Source organism: Bos indicus x Bos taurus, chromosome 6 (genome assembly GCF_003369695.1).
Source record: "Bos indicus x Bos taurus breed Angus x Brahman F1 hybrid chromosome 6, Bos_hybrid_MaternalHap_v2.0, whole genome shotgun sequence".
Taxonomy (NCBI): Eukaryota; Metazoa; Chordata; class Mammalia; order Artiodactyla; family Bovidae; genus Bos; species Bos indicus x Bos taurus.
In genome coordinates this window covers 81251861-81274734 of record NC_040081.1, presented here as the reverse complement: position 1 = coordinate 81274734, position 22874 = coordinate 81251861, and the positions used below count along the sequence as shown (strand labels likewise).

The 22874-nt window shown below is 36.5% G+C and overlaps 1 protein-coding gene across 9 annotated transcripts in view; it reads left to right on the top strand.

Moving 5' to 3' along the window:
• EPHA5 (EPH receptor A5) overlaps window positions 1-22874 on the top strand; it is a 400766-nt gene that overhangs the window by 26793 nt on the left and 351099 nt on the right. For all 9 annotated transcript variants that reach the window (XM_027544624.1, XM_027544622.1, XM_027544620.1 and 6 more), the window contains exon 2: window positions 9135-9199. In XM_027544624.1, coding sequence (XP_027400425.1) covers window positions 9135-9199 — 65 coding nt within the window. The remainder of the gene's footprint in view (window positions 1-9134; window positions 9200-22874) is intronic.

The window sequence follows — 22874 nt, the reverse complement described above, 5'->3', positions numbered from 1 at the left end:
GTTTGGTTACTGATTCAATATGGGGGCTATAAGTGAAGGAAGGCAAAGATGACTCACAGATTTCTGGATGGAAGAGCTGATTCTATGTCATTGCATTCCCTGAAATAGAGACCATGGGAGGAGGACCTTTTATTGTGTGTGCAGGGAAGATACTTTGTTCATTTGGGGACAGGTTGAATTCGGAATGACCACAAGTCATGAATGTGTTAATAACTAATGGATAGTTTTACAAGTTGATTGGACTTTCAGGAGAGAAAGAGATTAAAAAAATATATGGATTTGGACGGTTATTAATATTTACATTACAACTGAAGACATGGAAGTTCATCCCTCCTCTATAGGGATCCTTACATAAGGATGTGTGCTAATATCACCACTGAAACCAACCAACAAACAAAAGTGAAATATCCTAGCCATTCTCCATCCTGAGTAGTCTGATTCAGGATGGTTGGACTGGTGCCGAGACGTTTGTTCTTCACAAGAGGTTCTTTTTTTATTCTCATTTTAAGTCCTAGTCAGGAATCATTGACTCAGACTTAAATTTTGGAGAAGGAAATGGCAACCCACTCCAGTATTCTTGCCTGGAGAATCCTGTGGACAGAGGAGCCTGGCAGGCTACAGTCCATTGGGTCACAAAGAGTCAGACATGACTGAGCAACTAAACAGCAGCAGCAAGAATCATTGATACAGAGTGATAAGACAGTCTACAAAAATAGAGTATTGATCAAAGCCCAGGTTTGAAGGATTGATAGAGGAAGTAGCTTATCATGGAAACACATAGCCAGAGAAGTTAAAGAAAACCAAAGAAATACATTGTCACTGAAGATGAAAGGTGAGAGAGTATCCGTTGGAAGTCATGACCATATCCTATCAGAACATAAGGAATATTAGTAACTCAGAGCTACATGGTTATCACAAATTCAAAACCAATCTTCTAGATTGTAAGATTTCTCACAAGCAGTGTTTCATAGCTATGGTTCCTGTACAAATCGATTAATTTATAACTAGTGTTTTATTTCATGGCTTTTGGGTGTCCTGGGAGATAGGTGGCTGTAATCAAGGTATTAGGTGTCCAGACTGTAAGTGAGGAACTTGATTATGGGAAGCCATAAGCAAGGCTCATGGTCTGTCATGAAGGCCTCAGGTATTGCCTCATGTTTTCTTCCTTCCTTGATTTCCCTGCTAGGATTCTGAATGAGACTGCAAGCTGTCAGTGTTCTGTTGAGGTTCATGCATTTGCACGCACAGACATGTTGACTCTTTGCATCCCAAAGGGCTGCAGACTGCCAGGCTCCTCTGTCCATAGAATTTGCCAGGAAAGAAATACTGGAGTGTGTTGCCATTTCCTACTCCAGGGTATCTTCCTGGTACAGGGATCGAATCTGCATCTCTGTGTCTCCTGTATTGGTAGACTCTTCCTTTACCACTTGCACCAACTGGGAAGCCTTCTAGGTTTGTTGAGGTCATTAAATAAAAGAATATAGACAGATAGATAGATAGATATAGATATGTCTTATATATACACGATACAATATAGAGTGTGTGATATATCAGTTCAGTTCAGTTGCTCAGTCGTGTCCGACTCTTTGTGGCCATATGGACTGCAGCACGCCAGGCTTCCCTGTCCATCACCAACTCCCAGAGCTTACTCAAACTCATGTCCATTGTGTCGGTGATGCCATCCAACCATCTCATCCTCTGTCGCCCCCTTCTCCTCCTGCCTTCAGCCTTTCCCAGCATCAGGGACTTTTCAAATGAGTCAGTTCTTCGCATCAGGTGGCCAAAATATTGGAGTTTCAGCGTCAGCATCAGTCCTTTCAATGAATATTTAGGACTGATTTTCTTTAGGATTGACTGGTTGGATCTCCTTGCAGTCCAAGGGACTCTCAAAAGTCTTCTCCAACACCACAGTTCAAAGGCATCAATTCTTTGGCACTCAGCTTTCTTTATAGTCCAACTGTCATACCCATATGTGACTACTGAAAAAACCATAGCTTTGACTAGATGGACATTTGCTGGCAAAGTAATGTCTCTGCTTTTCAATATGCTGTCTAGGTTGGTCATAACTTTTCTTCCAAGGAGCAAGCATCTTTTAATTTCATGGCTGCAGTCACTGTCAGCATTCATTTTGGAACCCCCCAAAAATAAAGTCTGTCACTGTTCCCACTGTTTCCCCATCTATTTGCCATGAAGTGATGGGACCAGATGCCATGATCTTAGTTTTCAAAATGTTGAGTTTTTTTTTTTTAACATTTTATTTCATGTGATTTCATATGGTACAAAAGTATTATATGTTTGAACCTGTCACTCAAATAGGAGGTTCTTTCAGTTCTCTTGGCCAACCTTCTTTCAGAGGCAAATACATTTAAAAAAAATAATACTATGTAGAACATATATAGAAAATTTTCCCTTATAAAAACAAAAGTATTTGGACATTTTAAATGTAGTACAGCTTAGCGTCCCAGTTCACTCTCTTCTTTCACTTTCATCAAGAGGCTCTTTAGTTCTTCTTTTCTGCCATAAGGGTAGTTTCGTCTGCATATCTGAGGATATTGATATTTCTTCTGTGATTTCAGCTGTGCTTCATCCAGCCCGGCATTTCACGTGATGTACTCTGCATGTAAGTTAAATAAGCAGGGTGATAATATACAGCCTTGACATACTCCTTTTCCTATTTGGAACCAGTCTGTTGTTCCATATCCAGTTCTAACTGTTGCTTCTTGACCTGCATACAGATTTCTCAGGAGGCAGGTCAGGTGGTCTGGTATTCCCATCTCTTTCAGAATTTTCCACAGTTTGTTGCGATCTACACAGTCAAACCTGATTCATAGTAAACACTGAATAAGTTCCTTTTCTCATATTCTTTTTTTCATAAAAAAGATTACATAATTACATTGCTCATAATTGTAAAAGAAATGAATATTCTCCCATTCACTGTTGAAATACAGTTATAGAGTCTTGCTTTCAAGCAAAGATGCCAGAAACTGTGTAACAACCCGAAACCTAAAAAATAATTCTTACCAAATTTACAAATTTGTTTTCTAATGGGAAACACATGTCCTCTTTCTCTGCACTCCTTTGCCAACTGTTCTTTGTTCCCTGCAGCAGTTGTCAAATTATAAAATTTAACCCAGAAGCAAGAAATCACATCTGTGCTGAATGGGACCTTGGAGAGAGACTGGACAGCTGTATATCTGGGGTTTATTCCCACAAATTTGTTAAGTGTGTGCTGTAATTGAATTCAGTAGCTTTTCAGATATTGTTAAATGAAAATCAATAAGAAGGTATCCATCAGAACTCTACTGTGTTCAATGGGACTTTGATTCAATGCCTTTAGAGAAAGAGAATGTCATGCTACCTGCTACTAATCCAAAGTATTTTCCTCACACTGTGACTACTATTGTAATTGTGACTCCTATTGTAGTGTTTCCTTGTTAATGTGAATCATAGGAAAAACAGAAACAATGTAAGATTAAGAATATGCCTTTTGGCTCTCCTTTTACCTTCTTGTCATCAGGGAATCACACATTCCTTCAAAGTATTACCCATGGGTGGTGATGGGACCAAGTGTCCTTGAGCTGTCTTTTGACTCTTCAAAGTCCTAAAACACATTCTGCTCAAGGTAACATTTTCCTGGAAAATCCAATTTTTTTTTCTTTTTGTGACTAATATTAGAAAGATATTAAGGAGGAAGCAATGGAGTCAGAGTGATACACAGCAAGTTATAAATATTTGAAACTTAAAACCATTAAAGAGCATGTTTGAATAATTAATTCCAATTACTTCTCAATTTTTAGAATGTGTGACGTTGAAGCCTTAGGATTCTTTTTGTGCCTATTCTGTTTTACAAATTATGCCCTCCCTTGTCTTTTTTTGAATCCTAACAAAAAGAATGGACTAGCAAGTCTCTGGCTTTTCTGAATGTCAGTTCTTTAAGAGCTTTTCTCTGTCTATTCAGGAAAGCATTAAAATCATTAGTAGTAATAAAATTAAAACATGCCTAATATTAGTTTGAATTAGTTTCTATTATAATCTGTTATTTAGTGAGCCAGTTAACTGATTTTTACTTACTAAAAAGTTCCTATATTCGTGAATCTTTGTTTTTCCTGTGATAACTTTAGGTATTTGCAGTAGACTGAATACTTACTAACCTCTGTAGAGTTATTTCTCTGGGAGAATCTGTCTTCTTAGTTACTGATTAGAGTACCAACCAATATGCCCATCTTCATTTTAAATGTACAGTGACTGAGGGAAAATGACCTTAAAGACTCTCTCAGTTTGATGGTGTGCCTTTATTGTAAAATCTAAATAATAGAATAAAAACATTTTCCATAAAATTTCTGATATCTAATTAATGTCCTTCAGAGTAAATGTGGTATCAAACATTTCCTCTAATTATATTCATTAGTGGTTTCTCCCGGACAAGTTTTAATTAAGTTGTACAATGAAGATCAATACTCATTGTGTATTCATTGCAATTTACAACAAGCATATATACTGTTCAGAGCAATTTAATCACTGTAATTGTAGTACAGAAGATACTTAGTGACTGTGCTCCGTTACTGCCAAACCCTTTTTTAATAAATTCAGTAATGAAATTGGAAAAGGAAATTCTGAAAGTTCATACTTATATATATACTATGTCTGAACTGGTGTTATGTTAGTAGCTTAAGTAATGGAGGATATAGAAGCATTGATAATATTAGTGGCATAAAACTTTTTCATGCATGCCATCATGAACGTTAAGAAATTATTAGAACATAAATAATTACACTTGTAATAATTGTTACATTGGTTACTAAAATAATTTAGAAGTATTGGGTATTCATAATGATCTTTTTTCCTCTAAATAAGGCTGTAATTTTTATTGCTTTCATTTCTCTAGATAGGAGTAGTATTTTGATTCATAAGGAATTCTTCCAACTATGTTAGCTTCTGTTAATGAAGGTCATGTCGGTGATGTATTGTGCAAGGAATTGTAGAAGTGGACATTTTATAGTAACACTGTAGGTGTATACTAGGGTCTCTCAGCTTTGGTATTGGTGAAATTTGAGCTAGATAAGACTTTCCTGGAGGGTGGGAGAATTTTGCTGTGCATTGAAGGATGCTTACTTAGTCAATTGCATGCCTGGCTTCTTCAGAACCATGAGATGCCAGTAGCAAATACTCCCCTACTTCCCAGTTTTGACAATCAAAAATATCTCTAGGCATTATTAGATACCCATGTTGAGAACCACTGGTGTGTGTTGATTCAGCCACACCCTCCTGATCTGCCCATTGGCCAAATGATCCATTCATAAGACAAACAACTATACAAATGTTCTGAGTGCAGGATATTTTCATAGGCATGAGTAAAAACATGGTGTTATTTTAAGGGAACAAAACAGTTTTGTGTATTCCATTATTTGGAGATTAGAATTGGGTGTTAATGAAATGTTCAGTAATATTACCTCACCCACTTTTAGAAAAAGGAGAATTAGAGATGGTTTCCTGGGAAGGCAGTTTCTAAAATATATTTTGAAGTACAAATGAAGAGTTAGCAGTTCACAAAGGGAGAAGGGTATTTGAGAGAGCTAAGGCAGCATGTGCAAAACTTGGAGGTATGCGAAAACTCTCATACTCTATCTGTATCTATCTTTCTATCTAATTGTATGTAGATCTAATTTTAGATAGTTATTTTCCTTGAGGCATCAAATCCCAATTTACTCTGCATTATATGAACAAAATTATAATATAGTAGTCTGCAGGTAATTACCTAAAACACCTAATTTTTCTTTTTTCCCCTCAATTTCCAGTTCAGTAAAAATGGTATATGTAAATGTGAGCTTTGCATTATGAATTTTATGAAATCATCTGTTTCTAGGAGGAAAGCAATTTTAGGCAGCACTGAAAAGTGACATGCATGTATTTCCCATAAACCTCCTAATCTATTTATTTGAAGAAAATCTTTTGACAAGACCAACAAAAGAAAGGCAATATACATTCCTATTGTAGTTATTTTCATGTATTCAGTAACACATTCCAATATTGCAAACTCCTAATAAATGATATTAGCAGCAGAGCTATTATTTTGAGGTCATTCATTTATTTTTATATATGTATATTTTCTAAACCACAAAGAGTAAAAATAATCATTTTGATTAAGGTTAGTTCAAATGAGAGTAACCAAATTTTAGACATCTGGAATTGTGTTGATAATAATGACTATTTCAAGATGCACATATTAAGAAGTTTACAGAGTGCTATGTTTCTCACGGCAGGCTAGTTAGGAATCCTAGAATTCCTATGCACATTCCTTTGTCATCACAGAATTAAGTTCAGTTTAGCTGCCGTCACAGCTAGAACACCTTTAGTTTGCTCATTTGCTCCACTTTAGTCCAAACAGATATGCTACTGCTCAGTATCAAAGGTGAATAAAATGACTCATAAAGATGAATAAACAGAACAATTTAGGTTCTGCACTCCCCTGATATTTAGTCATGTCTAGACACAGCCCTAGTGACCCAGAAAAGACTAAAATGAGGACAAGGACATTTAAGTTTAATGTAGCCTAATTCCCAGAGAAACCAGAAGAGCCAACAGTAGAGTTAAAAGAAAAAAATTCAAATCTACCTGAAAAATGGGATTTAGTGGGGTGACTGGAAGGTTTGCAAGGTTGAGAGGGTGGTGGGATATTTTGGGTTTGTTTGGTTTTGGTTTTTGTTGTTTTAAAACAATAGTTTTTTCAGTTGGGTCAATTTTCTAAGAAATAATTATTCTGCAAATTATATAAATAATTTAGGGAAAAAAACCTTATTGTATATAGGTTCAAGTTAATACAAACATTCTGTAGACATGCATTTTTATTGTTAAAGAGCTCAGAACTTAATGAAAATAGACAGTTGTATGTTACAGTATTGAGTATATATCTGTTTTTTAAGATTTTTACGTTTTTTCTTATTTTGTGTTAATAATATAGACGATTACCTTTGTGTGTAACATATGTATGCTTGCATATGTAAAATGAAATAAAACAATGGATAATAAGGGTTGTTGTTGTTTCGTTGTTAAGTCATCTCCAATTCTTTTATGACCCATGGACTTTAGTCCACCAGGCTCTTCTATTCATAGGATTTTCTAGGCAAGAATGCTGGAATGGGTTGCCATTTTCCTTCTCATGCTGCTGCTGCTGCTGAGTCACTTCAGTCGTGTCCAACTCTGTGCCACCTTCTCACAATAAGGGCTAAATGCACATAATTTCTATAGGATATCAGAACTTTCCATTTCTGTTGTGATCCAGATTTCCTTGGCCATAATAATTTTATTTTGTATTCTCTTGTACAGTTTTATAACGCATTTCTCAGTCTATCAGTTGTTAAACCCTTAGTACCCTAGGCTTATCCTTGCAGATAAAATTGTCTTTTTATTTATTTCTTTTCTGAGTATTTTTTCAATTTTAATTGGAGGTTAATTGTTTTATCATATTGTGTTGATTTCTGCTTTACAACAGTATGAATCAGCCACAAGTATACATATATCCCCTCCCTCTTGAGACTCCTTCCCACTCCCACCATGAACCTTTTTTTTTATTTTAGAGTTGTAGGCATTACAAGATACTGACTCTTGAATGCAGTGTAAGGAAGCTTCAGTAGCTCTGACCAGGGTTAACCTAGTTGTTTCTTTTGGGTGCAGTCCTCATTCAAAGTGGTTTAGCTGCAAAGCATGCCAGGTAGATCCTTTTATTTTAGGTATAATATATTTGAAAGATAATGCTCTATCATCTAGGTCTAAAACATCTGACTACATTAACACCATTTGTTGTTGTTCAGTCTGACTCTTTGCGACTTTATGTACTGCAACGCACCAGGCTTTCCTGTTTTTCCCTATCTCCTGGAGTTTGCTCAGACTCATGTCCACTGAGTCGATGGTGCCATCCAACCATCTCATCCTCTGTCGTACCCTTATCCTCCTGCCCTCAGTCTTTCCCAGCATCAGTGTCTTTTTCAGTGAGCTGGCTCTTTGCATCAGGTGTCCAAAGTATTGGAGCTTCAGCATCAGTCCTTCAAATGAATTTTCTGGTTGATTTCCTTTAGGATTGACTGATTTGATCCCCTTGCTGTCCAAGGAATTCTCAAGAGTCTTCTCCAACAACACAGTTCAAAAACCTTTATGGTCCAATTCTCGTCCGTATGTCCAATCTATACATGACTACTGGAAAAATCAAAACTACTTTAATTTCATAGGGATAGGTGATGAACCTGATAAAATATAAACTCCTTGAGTATCTTTGTATGTATGTGTGTGTGTGTGTGAGTGTGTGAGTTTGTGAGTGTGTGTGGGTGCATGTGCGTGTACATACTCTTACATTCCTTCCTTTTGCATTGATGACTTCTGTCTTGGGAGTCACAAATATTTTAAGGTACTCAGCCATAATTGAGATATACCTTTCAAAAATGTAGCTAACAGTTTTGTATGAAACACATTTTGGATTATGGTTGTATATAAGCAGAAAGTATCTTTGGGAATGCATCAGGCACTTAACTATAGCAACAACCTTGAGAACTGCTACAATTTTCTAAGCTTGGTAAAGTGTCTGTAGATTTATTTCTTAATTAAATTTGCAATTTGGATTACAGATTTTGGTTAATATCACAAAAATGTTACAAGCCTGGGAATAGTTTATTGCTGTTTAATGTAAATTATTTGTTAATTGCTTCATAACAACTTTCCAGAAGAAAATAGAGTATACTTAGCTGCAGTTTTATGGCTGCAGCTTAATCCCAAGACCTGCAGTCTTTAAGAAAAGGGACATGGTCCTTTTGGGTTTCCTGTGGACCTTTCATTTTATTCTTTTTTTTTTTTTGTTAACTCTTTTCCTTTATTCTTGTTTGACCAAAAAAAAAAAAAAAAAAAAACATTTAGGGTAATGACTTGTTTATATACTTTTGCTGTAATTGTTCTCCAAATAGTTATTCAAAATCTCTTGTTCTCTTGCATCCTAATAATGCTTTCTTTAAATTGTCACTCTTGTATTCATTATAATGAATGCTTAATCTACTTGCAGTTATGGAAACAATATGTGCTTTTAATAACTTTATGAAAATAGTGATGTATTTTTGTATAATTCACACAGTTTTGTGTTCTTTCTCTTTTAGTGAATTTGTTGGATTCACGGACTGTCATGGGGGACTTGGGATGGATTGCTTTTCCAAAAAATGGGGTAAGTCTTTCTGAAATTTTCCCTACAGCTTAAACTACTTGAATAGACATCATCTTAAATATTGTATAGTTGTATTCTCTGTACATTCTTGTCATTAAGAATAGAGGAGTGTATATGTGAAGAAGAAGGAGGAGACTTCAAATTAAGTCTGATTGGGGAAAGCAGGGAAATTGGGAAGAGATGTTAATGAACGAACAACAAATGTATTATTTTCCTCTCTGAATGTTTCCCATAAAAAATGTGAAGGTTTTCAGCATTCAGAGAGTTTTAGGTTGAAGGAAGCAACACATTTTTAGAATTGATTTATTGAAAAAGAAAAAAATAAATGAGAAAAGAGATTTGCTGCAATATGCCCTTCAGATCAGATCAGATCAGATCAGATAAGTCGCTCAGTCGTGTCTGACTCTTTGCGACCCCATGAATCGCAGCACGCCAGGCCTCCCTGTCCATCACCAACTCCCGGAGTTCACTCAGACTCATTTCCATCGAGTCAGTGATGCCATCCAGCCATCTCATCCTCTGTCGTACCCTTCTCCTCCTGCCCCCAATCCCTCCCAGCATCAGAGTCTTTTCCAATGAGTCAACTGTTCGCATGAGGTGGCCAAAGTACTGGAGTTTCAGCTTTAGCATCATTCCTTCCAAAGAAATCCCAGGGCTGATCTCCTTCAGAATGGACTGGTTGGATCTCCTTGCAGTCCAAGGGACTCTCAAGAGTCTTCTCCAACACCACAGTTCAAAAGCATCAATTCTTTGGCGCTCAGCCTTCTTCACAGTCCAACTCTCACATCCATACATGACCACAGGAAAAACCATAGCCTTGACTAGACAGACCTTTGTTGGCAAAGTAATGTCTCTACTTTTCAATATGCTATCTAGGTTGGTCATAACTTTCCTTCCAAGGAGTAAGTGTCTTTTAATTTCATGGCTGCAGTCACCATCTGCAGTGATTTTGGAGCCCAGAAAAATAAAGTCTGAAACTGTTTCCACTGTTTTCCCCATCTATTTCCCATGAAGTGAAGGGACCGGATGCCATGATCTTCATTTTCTGAATGTTGAGCTTTAAGCCAACTTTTTCACTCTCCACGTTCACTTTCATCAAGAGGCTTTTGAGTTCCTCTTCACTTTGTGCCATAGGGTGGTGTCATCTGCATATTGAGGTTATTGATATTTCTCCTGGCAATCTTGATTCCAGCTTGTGTTTCTTCCAGTCTAGCGTCTGAATATAAGCTAAATAAACAGGGTGACAGTATACAGCCTTGACGTACTCCTTTTCCTATTTGGAACCAGGCTGTTGTTCCATGTCCAGTTCTAACTGTTGCTTCCTGACCTGCATACAAATTTCTCAAGAGGCAGGTCAGGTGGTCTGGTATTCCCATCTCTTTCAGAATTTTCCACAGTTTATTGTGATCCACACAGTCAAAGGCTTTGGCCTAGTCAATAAATCAGAAATAGATGTTTTTCTGGAACTCTCTTGCTTTTTCCATGATCCAGCGGATGTTGGCAATTTGACCTCTGGTTCCTTTGCCTTTTCTAAAACCAGCTTGAAGATCAGGAAGTTCACGGTTCACATATTGCTGAAGCCTGGCTTGGAGAATTTTAAGCATTACTTTACTAGCGTGTGAGATGAGTGCAATTGTGCAGTAGTTTGAGCATTCTTTGGCATTGCCTTTCTTTGGGATTTGAATGAAAACTGACCTTTTCCAGTCCTGTGGCCACTGCTGAGTTTTCCAAATTTGCTGGCATATTGAGTGCAGCACTTTCACAGCATCATCTTTCAGGATTTGAAATAGCTCAACTGGAATTCCATCACCTCCACTAGCTTTGTTCGTAGTGATGCTTTCTAAGGCCCACTTGACTTCACATTCCAGAATGTCTGGCTCTAGGTCAGTGATCACACCATTGTGATTATCTGGGTCATGAAGATCTTTTTTGTACCGTTCTTCTGTGTATTCTTGCCATCTCTTCTTAATATCTTCTGCTTCTGTTAGGTCCATACCATTTCTGTCATTTATCGAGCTCATCTTTGCATGAAATGTTCCTTTGGTATCTCTGGTTTTCTTGAATAGATCTCTAGTCTGTCCCATTCTTTTGTTTTCCTCTATTTCTTTGCATTGATCGCTGAAGAAGACTTTCTTATCTCTTCTTGCTATTCTTTGGAACTCTGCATTCAGATGTTTATATCTTTCCTTTTCTCCTTTGCTTTTCGCTTCTCTTCTTTTCACAGCTATTTGTAAGGTCTCCCCAGACAGCCATTTTGCTTTTTTGCATTTCTTTTCCATGGGGATGGTCTTGATCCCTGTCTCCTGTACAATGTCATGAACCCCATTCTATAGTTCATCAGGCACTCTATCTATCAGATCTAGGTCCTTGAATCTACTTCTCACTTCTACTGTATAATCATAAGGGATTTGATTTAGATCATACCTGAATGGTCTAGTGGTTTTCCCTAGTTTCTTCAATTTCAGTCTGAATTTGGCAATAAGGAGTTCATGGTCTGAGCCACAGTCAGCTCCTGGTCTTGTTTTTGCTGACTGTATAGAGCTTCTCCATCTTTGTATATTGACTAGGAAGTAAAAGTGGATGTGTCAGTGACCAGTGTTGAATCAATCAGTTGGAACAGTTTATGATGATTCATTCACTACATTAGGGAATTAAAATATTATAAGACATTCCTTTAAATTCCATTGTGATTAAAAAATTTCTCAGAATATTGTCAGTCATCATTCAAAGGTTTTCTGTTAATTCTTGAATTTTTCTCTGTTGAGAACTTTCAGAAAAGATGCTCATTGGAAGATGTTTATAATCCACCATTGTTTTAATTAGTAAATTATTGTATGGTGTACATTAAAAATAAAGTCTTTGGGGTGAAAATTAGGTAAGGCGTTTTAAAATATAAACATATTGATAATATTTATAATGCTAACCATATTAAAACATATATTATATAAAAGTATTCCTTATTTTCTGCTTAATGAAAAACACATTCATATTATCCGATGGAGAATGAAAATATAAGTAAAATATTGTGACATAAAATCATTGTATTACGCAGAAAGCATTAACTGTATTGTGTTACTGTTATATTGAAAACAATCTAGACTTTGATGGAATATTTTTATTACTTAATGACTTTAATATTTAAAAAATTTGAATACTTAAAACTTAATTATATAGTATATACATGAATATATTTTAAAAATTATATGTACTAATAATATTTAATATGACCTTGAAGGTTAATTTCAATCTAATTAAAGAATCAAATATCATAACACATCTGGTTATAACAACCAAAATAATCAAAACTTAAAATCTTTTTCCACTAGTTGAATATACCAGATATGTGTATTTGTCCTTTATTTAGAGCATTCAGTTCAGTTCAGTTCAGTCATGTACGACTCTTTGCGACCCCATGGACTACAGCACATTAGAACATTTCTGTGGAAATAGAACGTGCATGCTAAGTCACTTCAGTCATGCCTGACTCTTTTTGACTCTGTAGACGATAGCCCGCCAGGTTCCTCTGTCCATGGGATTCTCTAGGCAAGACTACTGGAGTGGGTTGCTGTGCCCTCCTCCAGGGGATCTTCCTGACCCAGGGATTGAACCTGAGTCTCTTGAGGCTCCTGCATTGCAGGTAGATTGTTTACAACTCAGCCACTGGGGAAGCCCTGGAAATAGGACAAGTAGTATTAATTGTTCTAGTGCCTAATAATACACATGTTAACATCCTCATCTCTGTGTGCTTTCTCTTTTTTCATTGTCGGTATTTCTTTTTGGTTGTTGAATAATATAGTTACATTTAGAGGTATAATATAAATAAAGTAATACAAATAGATTGGTATGGTATTAAAACATGAAGGTAAACCATGTGAAAAAAAAGTCGTATTCAATTTGTAATTGAACATAAAAACACTCAGTTTTGTATTCAATATAGCCAGTGCCAACATAAAGGTATATATTCACTTAACCTGTCTTTTATCTTTCTTATGTTCTTCCTTTTGCCATTTTTTTTCTTCTTTCTTCCCCTCACTGGCCACCTCTGAGTTATTTTCTTTCTTTCATCTTTAAGTACACCTCCTATTCAGGAAGATGTCTAGCTAACATCCATATATGAGAATCTGTAAATATATTTTGTTCTCTGTATTTTTTCAAATATCAAAAATGATTTATTACATAAATATTTTGAATTGCCCTTTCTGAGAAGAGGCTGACATATTGGGATGAAATTAATTTTTTTAAAGCCCCAGAAAATATGTCATATTCTCTTTGAATTTAGTTTTGTATTTCTCATATTTCCATTCAGTAGTTATTCAGAAAAGTTTGGACAGAGTATAACTGTGAGGGTAAATCTGATGTTGTAGTTGTTGCAGCTAGATAGTTTTAGAGAAATGACTCAGTTTTAAGTGTGAGTTCTATATAAAGCACAATTGACTTTTTTATAAAAACATTATCTTTCGTACCGGGAATGAGCTATTTCCAGGCATTCTAAAAACCTCGTCCTTACATTTTGTTTCTATTATAATTGTTAGTATATTGTTAATTTTGTTCAGAGTTTTTTGAAGAGTATTTTTTCAAAATGCTTGTAATTTTTTGAGTGGTTTCCACTGGCTAGTATAACCACACTGCTAATGCCTGGTGTTAATATTGAAGAAAAAGAAATTAAATTAGAAAAACTTAGTGAAATGTGCACTTATCCAAGTATAAGGAATGTGTGTCAAACCAAGGTGTTACATTTTGTGTTAAACTCACCCAAATGCAAATTGAAGAAACTTTTAAAATTATACTTTAAAGAAAATGAGCATAAAAGTGCAAGCAATTCCAATAAAATTTGCATGTACTTTTTATATATTGTTATTAGGTTGAGTCATTTATGAGTAGATAATCTAATTCTAACTGAACTATATAGATCATTGACATAATGTTAGCAAAAATTCTTTAGTAAAGATATCTGAAAATTTTCTCTTCCATAAAAGCCATGAGAAAAACTGAAAAGTATTATAAGAATCAACTTTTCAGGACTCTGGAAATTTACCAAACTCTTGGAGTAGATCTGGGAACAGTCAAGAGAAGGACTAAATCTTGGTAGAACCACAAGTTTGTGGCATTTTAAGGTACCCTGTGCTCTTTCCTGCCTCTTCAACTCTTTAAATTAGTCTTTGAAAAAACTAAACAAAGCAAGAATCTGCCATCAGGGTGAAAATGGTAGTCTGACAGGTACTAGAGTGGGGTGAGTCAGGCAGGATACACTTCAAACACTTGATCTCAGAGAATTGTCATTGTATATAGCCCAATAACACCCTAAAAGAATACTCTCCTGAGACTGTCTTGACTAGAGTTCCTCCAGTCTCAAAGCCTTTACTTTACTAAGTAACGAAGAATATTGTGGATTTTTTTTTTCTACAACATTTTCCTGAACTTCAGACCTTAGGAAAGAATATTTTATTCTTTTATTTTTAAACTAATTAAAATAGTACCTTAAATGTAGGCCTGAGAACTGGACAAGTAACTTAGAATAAACACTTACTCATCCCTGTAGTCATGTACACATTCCATACACTTCTTAGAAACCATCAGTGCACCTGTTGTACTTTTTTTTTTTCCCCTTTGGCTTTTAAGCTTTTAGATTTCTTATGACAAGCTCATATTTACCATTGTACAGTGTTTCTAAAACTTGGCTCAGTTCCTGGCATATCATAGAACTTAAATAAATATTTGTTAGAAGGATAATATTATTTTTTAATTTATGAAATGGGTCATACATTACTGATACGTAGTTCTACATGTAGATTAAAATAAGTGTGACAGAAAGTAGAACTGGGCAGTGTTAGCACCCAGTACACATCCTTTCTTTGACCTTCTGTTGCATTTCTATTTTCATACTGAGATCTACCAGTCCATCAGGTTTTTATGTTTCTTTGCTTTTGACTCTATCTGTATAGATTCATTGTCAGCACTTAAAGATTGGGAGATTTCATGTAAAATCTGAATTTCCAACTTTTCTGTTTAGTTGGAAGCTTCAGAAAGCCAGGGCTGGCAGATTTCCACGACCTCTTCAGCCCAAAGTTGAGCAAAGGCTGCTGTTGGAAGACTAAGCAAATCCTTCTGTTTGACTCAATTTCCACCTGCTTCTCTTCAATTATTTAAGCTGATAGTCTGCAATATTGACATTATCATGGAGTCATTTTTCAATATTGCACAAACATTGAGATTTTATTTTGTTTCAGGAGGGACTTTATTTTTTAAATTTTTCTCATTGTTACATGCTGAGAGAGTTTCTTCCTAGTTTTGTTTGAGTACTTCACCTTAGGGCACATCCTTTGAATTTTGGTTTCAGCTTTACTTTGTAACCAGAGCGTATGAGCTAGACTCTGTGTGCGTGTTGTGTGTGTGTGTCTTCTGCCTTACAGTAGTAATTTGGAGTCTCTTTCCCTTTTTCTTTCCTTTTTTTTTCCTATACATGTCCAGGAGTACTTTGTTATAGAAAAGTTAACTTTTATGCAAATTTGCTGCATTCATTCATTCAGCAGATATATATTAAGCCCTTACCTTGTGGCTAGAACTCTTCTAGGCACAAACTATCAAACTATGTGTGCCTTGCTTAGTTTGTGCCTGGTTTGATTAGTTATAGTAGTTGTTTAGTTTGGTTAGTAGGTTATATATGTATACATACTAGAGTTATTAATAGTTATAGTAGTGAGAATGAGTCAGAGCCTAACTTTTCTTCCCTACTATAACCAGGGTTATGGTAGTGAAGATAGTAGTGGGAAAAAAAAAAACACAAAACACACAAACAAAAGTCCCTGACACCCTGGAGCTCGGTGTGGCATTATTACTTTGAGAATGAGTTATCAGAGTGTTAGAGCAATGTGATAAGTGAAATGTTTTCTATTCTTTTCTCTCTATACTTGTACAGAAGTGGCAGAAAGGTTACAGTTTTTGTTCAAGGTCATTCAAGTAGTTTATGACACAGCTGGGAGGAATATGTATGTGTTTGGCACATGTGATAACATGTCTTTCTTTCTCATTGTCTTGCCATAAAAAATACTTTTATTTAGTACATAAATTTATTTGATACTAACAATGACAATGTAAAAAGAGATATTTAGTATTTATTTGCAGATGGAAAAAATGAGGCAGATTAAATGTAAGTGACTTGTCCAAGGGTATTCAGTTGGAAAGAGACTGAGGCCATTTTAAACCCAGGTCTTCCAGGATACTGATACTCCTACCAGGAGGTGAACTCCTCCAAACAATTAGGTCTCCAGAGACATAAGTAGGTTCTGGATAGTTTTTAGACTTCTAGTTTATATAAAAGAGAAGTTGGTTCTGAAGAGAAAATTCACCTCAAAGAAAGTTTTAAATGAGCTAGAGTGGGTCACATACTATTCAGTTCAGTTTTCAATCAGTTGTGTCCGACTCTTTGTGACCCCGTGGACGGCAGCACACCAGGCCTCCCTGTCCATCAACAACTCCCTGAGTTTACTCAAATTCATGTCCATTGAGTCAGTAAAGCCATCCAACCATCTCATCCTCTGTCGTCCCCTTCTCCTCCTACCCTCAATCTTTTCCAGCATCAGGGTCTTTTCAAATGAGTCAGTTCTTCGAATCAGGTGGCCAAAGTGTTGGAGTTTCAGCTTCAGCATCAGTCCTTCCAGTGAACACCCAGGACTCATCTCCTTTAGGATGGACTGGTTGGATCTCCTTGTGGTCTAAGGGACTCTCAAGAGTCTTCTCAACACCACAGTTCAAAAGCACCAATTCTTTGGCACTCAGCTTTCTTTATAGTTCAGCTCCCACACCAATACACGACTACTGGAATAACCATAGCTTTTACTAGACAGACATCTGTTGGCAAAGTAATGTCTCTGCTTTTTAATATGCTGTCTAGGTTGGTCATAGCTTTTCTTCCAAGAAGCAAGCGTTTTTTAATTTCATGCCTGCAGTCACCATCTGCAGTTATTTGGGAGCCCCCAAAAAATAAAGTCTCTCATTATTAATTGGTATTAATAGATCATAATACATTTGAAAAAATGTATAACATGTGTGCGTGATAAGTCGTTGCAACCACGTGGACTATAGCCCAACAGGCTGCTCTGTCCATAGAATTTCCCAGGCAAGAATACTGGATTGGGTTGCCATTCCCTTCTCCAGGGTATCCTTCTAACCCAGGGATTAAACCTGGGTCTTCCACATCCCAGCTGTATCTGTAATTCCCTCTGAATTTTGGGGACCGGGGAGAATCTCAGCTTTCCTGTCTGTTAAGCAGGAATGAGTGGCTATTATGTCATCTATCTTGCAGTGTTGTTGTAGGATAAGATAGGATAATGTACCCAAATGGACCATGTCATTCCTCAGCCACTAAAAAATTAGAAAAGATAATGGTCGATTAAAAAGCTACTTCTGTATTCCTGTTTTCAAGACAGAACCAGAAAGCAGTTTTGGTAGTTAAAAGGAACTCTCTCTTTGGCATTTGACAGTTCAATGAAATAAGTAACTCTTCAGAGGTTTTGTACCTTAGCTCCCAAATGTAGGACTCAATACCCCATTTCACTTTGAATAAAATAAGCAGAGGATTTGTAAACTTTTTTTTTTTTTCCTGGAACTGGTCTTTAATTGTAGACAGAAACAAAAAGAAACAGGCAAAACATGGGCTGACTTCTGGCTTAATTGATGTAAAATATCAATTCATTTGTTTGCATTTGTTGCTACTGTTGTTTAATTGCTATGTCATGTCTATTTGTGACCCAATGGACTGTAGCCCGCCAGGCTCCTCTGTCCATGGGATTTTCCAGACAAGAATACCAGAGTGGGTTGCCATTTCCTTCTCCAGGGTATCTTCCCGACTCAGGGTTCAAATCTGTGTCTCCTGTATTGGCAGGTGGATTCTTTACTGCTGAATCACCGTGGAAGCACCAGAACATGCATAGTTACTCTCAATTCTAGATTTCACTGCTTATTTGAGTACATATTTTTTCCTACATAGCACCTTTTGTTAGCATTTTATATTGAGGTTCTCAAACTTTTTCAGTCTCAACCCATTAGAACATAATTCTAACAGTAATACTAATATTAAGATCAGGACCAAGGAATAGGAATAATAAAGAGGTGTTGAGAATTAATTGATTTTATGATCAACTTTTGTCATCCCTCTATTTTTTAATGTTTTTAATAAGATTTTGTCTTAAATGTTATTTTTAAGCCATTTGCCTTATTTAAAAATTTAATATACTTAGATTTGCATAAAAATGAGCAGAATGTATGGATAATTTCTATATACAACCTCAATATTCCCCTCACCCTTTCCCCACTATTATTAGCATGTTGCATTAAGTATGTTGTTATAATTGACCAGCCAAATGTTGATAGGCTATTATTAGCTAAAGGCAATGGTTTATAGTTTATATTAAAGTTCACTGTGTTGTACATTCTGTTGTTATTGTTCAGGGGGGTCAGTCATGCCCAACTTTTTGTGATCCCATGGACTATAAACTCTGTGGGTTTTAACAAATATATTACAACATGAGTTTACCACTGCAGCCTCATACAGAACATTCACTGTTCTCTCTGTATACACTCTGAAGATGTACCTTCCTTTTAATTACAATAGCATTACTTTGTTCACCTTCTGGAACATTTAATATTGATTAATCTATATAGTCTAAGCATGTGTGTAAGTAGCATTGTTTCCTGGAAAATTTTAGTAAGTGTTTCCAAAACATATTTTTACAAAAATAAAATGAATGGTTATCGTGTTTGTTTATAGAGGATTATGCTCTTACGTCTCAGAAATTCCACTATTGCTCTTTTTCCATCTGTTGTTTTTACAGTAGATTACAGGGTACACCTGCCTCCTTGCTTTGGTGGAAAGTCTTTTCCCCACTGAGTTCTCTGTACTTCCTGTACACACAATGGGCAAGCCATCACATTCTCCTGGGTATCACCTCTGAATCTTACTGCAGTTTCCACTTTTGTATTTACTCGCGTCGTCTTCCATTTAAAGAGGATAAACTTTCTTTTGGAAATCTTTTATTGTGCTGATCTTAAGGGTTATTAGGATCATTCGGAATAATTTATTCATTTGAGAGAGATTTCAGAATATTGACTTGTCATATTTGTACTAAAATGGAGATAGAGTAATCGTCTCTGCCTAGGGCAGAAAGAACAAGCAGTAGTCCTTCATAGAGTCACTTCAAAATCAGGGTTTATGGCTTCTCTTGTTTTAATGTCTCTTTGTTCTGTTTTCTGATTTCTTTGAGACATAGAGCGTGTGTATTTACTTCTGAAGTTGAAAATAACTTGTTTAGATTATTTAAAAATGGACTGTGAATCTGTTGTTAGTATTTTATGTGGATTCTCCTGAATCAAGAGAAAAACTGGATATTCCGTTCTGACACTCAGATTTTGATTTAAAAAAATTTGGTTTTGTGCATTGTTTCTTCTCCCCAAACTTGAAGGAGAAGGATGAGGAAAAGTATTTGGACACTGTGAATCTCAAATATTTTGGTTATGATCAGGGTGAGTTTCGCCAGAACCTTGTTTTGGCTTTGCTTTCTACCAAAGGAGAAGAAAGATAATGACAAGCATTGAGGCCCACACTGAGTGTGGGGAGGCTAATAAAGATGATAATAATGCTGAAGTGGAAAAAAAGAGCACATTAGTGGATATAGAAAAGCTCTTTATTTGGGCAGTGATAGAAAAGAATTCTAAAGGGAATGGATATTATACTATATAATGCAAATGCCAGTATAATGAAGAACAGTCTTGTTCCAGAATAGCTTTGTATTCATTATTTTTTAGAAAAACAAAAAGCATACTCCACCCGTAAGGTAATTAAGATAAATAATTTAAGGAATTTAAGATAGTCATTAAGCATACACTGAAGTTTAGATGAAGCACAATTTCACATGTAGATTTCCCACATGGAAACTTAGTAATTATGAATAAAGTTTTTTTTTTTTTTTAAATGTCCCGCTCTGCTTTGGCATATGAAAGAAAATTTGTAATTCGTCTTTAATATATACAATTATATCGAATAAATCAGCAGTAGTCACCGTGTACTCCTGCAAGTAAGATTGTCATGCTTGTTTTATTTGTTTAGTAGATGTTCTGTTTGTACATTTAAAGTTATTATGTGTGTGTGTGTGTGTGTGTGTCTGTGTGTGTGTGTGGTTAGTTGTTCAGTCATGTCTGACTCTTTGAGACCCCATGGACTGTAGCAGCCCGCCAGGGTTCTATGTTCATGGGATTCTCCAGGCAAGAATATTGAAGTGGGTTGCCATGCCCTTCTCCAGTAAACTCACTATGCTGCTGCTGCTGCTAAGTCGCTTCAGTCCTGTCCGACTCTGTGCGACCCCAGAGATGGCAGCCCACCAGGCTTCTCCGTCCCTGGGATTCTCCAGGCAAGAACACTGGAGTGGGTTGCCATTTCCTTCTCCAGTGCAGGAAAGTGAAAAGTGAAAGTGAAAGTGAAATCGCTCAGTCGTGTCCGACTCTAGCGACCCCATGGACTGCAGCCTACCAGGCGCCTCTAAAACAGTGCAAATATTTTCTTCTTTACAGGCTCTCAAAACACTTTCACATTATAGGAAAACTCACAAATATAAACTGGAAAATGATCTTTATCCATAATACCCTCTTGTTAATCCTTTCTTTTTACCCTAACTGCAGTTGGCTAGATAAAGACCTCATAGCCTTCAAACTGCAGTTTGAAGTCTTACTTCCTTGGGAAACTGTGGTTCAAAGGCTAACTAATCATTCCCCGATTAGCTGATTGATCATGCTGCAAAATTATTTTTGCCTCTATCCCAACCCCTATCTGGGCTTCCCTGATGGCTCAAATGGTAAAGAATCTGCCTGCAGTGCAGGAGACTTGGGTTTGATCCCTGGGTCGGGAAAATCCCCTGGAAAAGGGCATGGCAACCAACTCCAGTATTCTTGCCTGGAGAATTCCATGGAGAGAGGAGCCTGGCAGGCAGGCTACAGTTCTTGGGGCCTGGAAGAGTTGGATACAACTGAGCGACTTATATTTTCACTTCAATCCTTATCTGTTTTTCCTCCAGATCACAATGTATGCAGCTGTGTTATCCATACTCATCACCTTGGCTAACTTTCTATCCAAACACTTAATTCTTCTGATCCATTTCTCTTGGATGATGTTTTCTACCGTTCTGTATCATAAGCAGGGAATATAAATGTGAACCTGGACTAGGAAATGGCAACCACTCCAGTATTCTTGCCAAGAAGCCTCATGGACAGAGGAGCCTGGTGGCTATAGTCCTTGCGGTCGGAAAGAGTAGGACACGACTGAGCACCTACACACACACACACACACACACACACACACACACAGTTTCAGATTATTGCTAAAGTTATATATAGCTTACAGTTAGCTTGCCTGTGATAGGAGACAGCTGTGCACACACTTGTATCAAACAGTCATTTCCCAATGTTATTCCTTCCTGCTTCATATTGGGTTCACATATTTTACTTTTCCCCACTATGTATATGGAGATTTCTGGGCATCAATTTAAAGGTTTCTCTGTGAAATGATGTGCTCCAGATCCGAACCTACAATCATTTTCCTTCTGAAAGAAAATAAAACTCTGTTCTCATTGATATGTGCTGCATTTTCTATATGTGACTATAATGATTTTTTTTTTTACTCTCATCTTCCCATTCATTAATGAAGATGTTAAATAAACTGGGCTTTGCAGAGGTCCCCAAGGCCCAAGTACCAGGTATTTTCCAAGTGGTTTGATTGCTGTTTATCATGACTTTTTTTTTCCCCTACCCATTCTTCAGCTGTTTTCAATTCATGTGACAGTGCTCCCATGCAAGTCAATTTGAATTAATTTTGCAAGCAAAATGCTTTATGGTTCTGAGTACATAATCTGCCTCTCCCACAGAGAAAAAAAATATACTGTAATCATCCAGCATTCCTGTTGATTATTTCCATTAAAGGCAGCAGGGGGAGAGAGAATGTTCAAGACTCCTCTCTCATTTGAAGTTTTTTGAGCTCTTTGCTATTCATTACCTTATTCTCTCTCCCTTTTTTTCCCCTTTGTGCCATTCAGTGCTTGTACTAATGCAGAAAATGATGGTCCAAACCGTTCAGCCTGACATCTCTCTTTTCTGGAGCCTGGGGCTGCTGTCTTTTTGATCTTACATCCCACCACTCTTCCCTCCATATGATCTGACTTCTCTCTTTTTAATTCCCCAAAGGATTAATGTAAATTTGTACCTCTTGAATGGATTACTTTCAGTATTCCACCTTTTACCCTCCATATAGCCCATCTTAAAGCTAGTAATTTTTCCAAGCCCAGTTTAAGTTATACAACATGAAGCTTTCTTTTACCACCTGCAAAGGTGATCACTGCCTAGTCTGTCAGAATTCAGCACTTCCCATGTACTGAATACACTAAAAATTATTTACAGTGTTACCAGTGTTTGAGTGTGACTTTTTTAATCTTCTCTAGTGTAAAGACCTTTCTGTTGTTACTTGTAGCGCGCTGTCCTATGCCTTAAATATGTATTCACATTAATAGCATTTGTCACTGACAGATACATAACTAGGCATGAATCTGTAGGAAGCAGTGGTCATTCAGACCCAGAAGGCTGTAGATTTTTGTCTAAAATAGAACAGTAAAAAGAGACATCAAGGTTTGGATTTAGT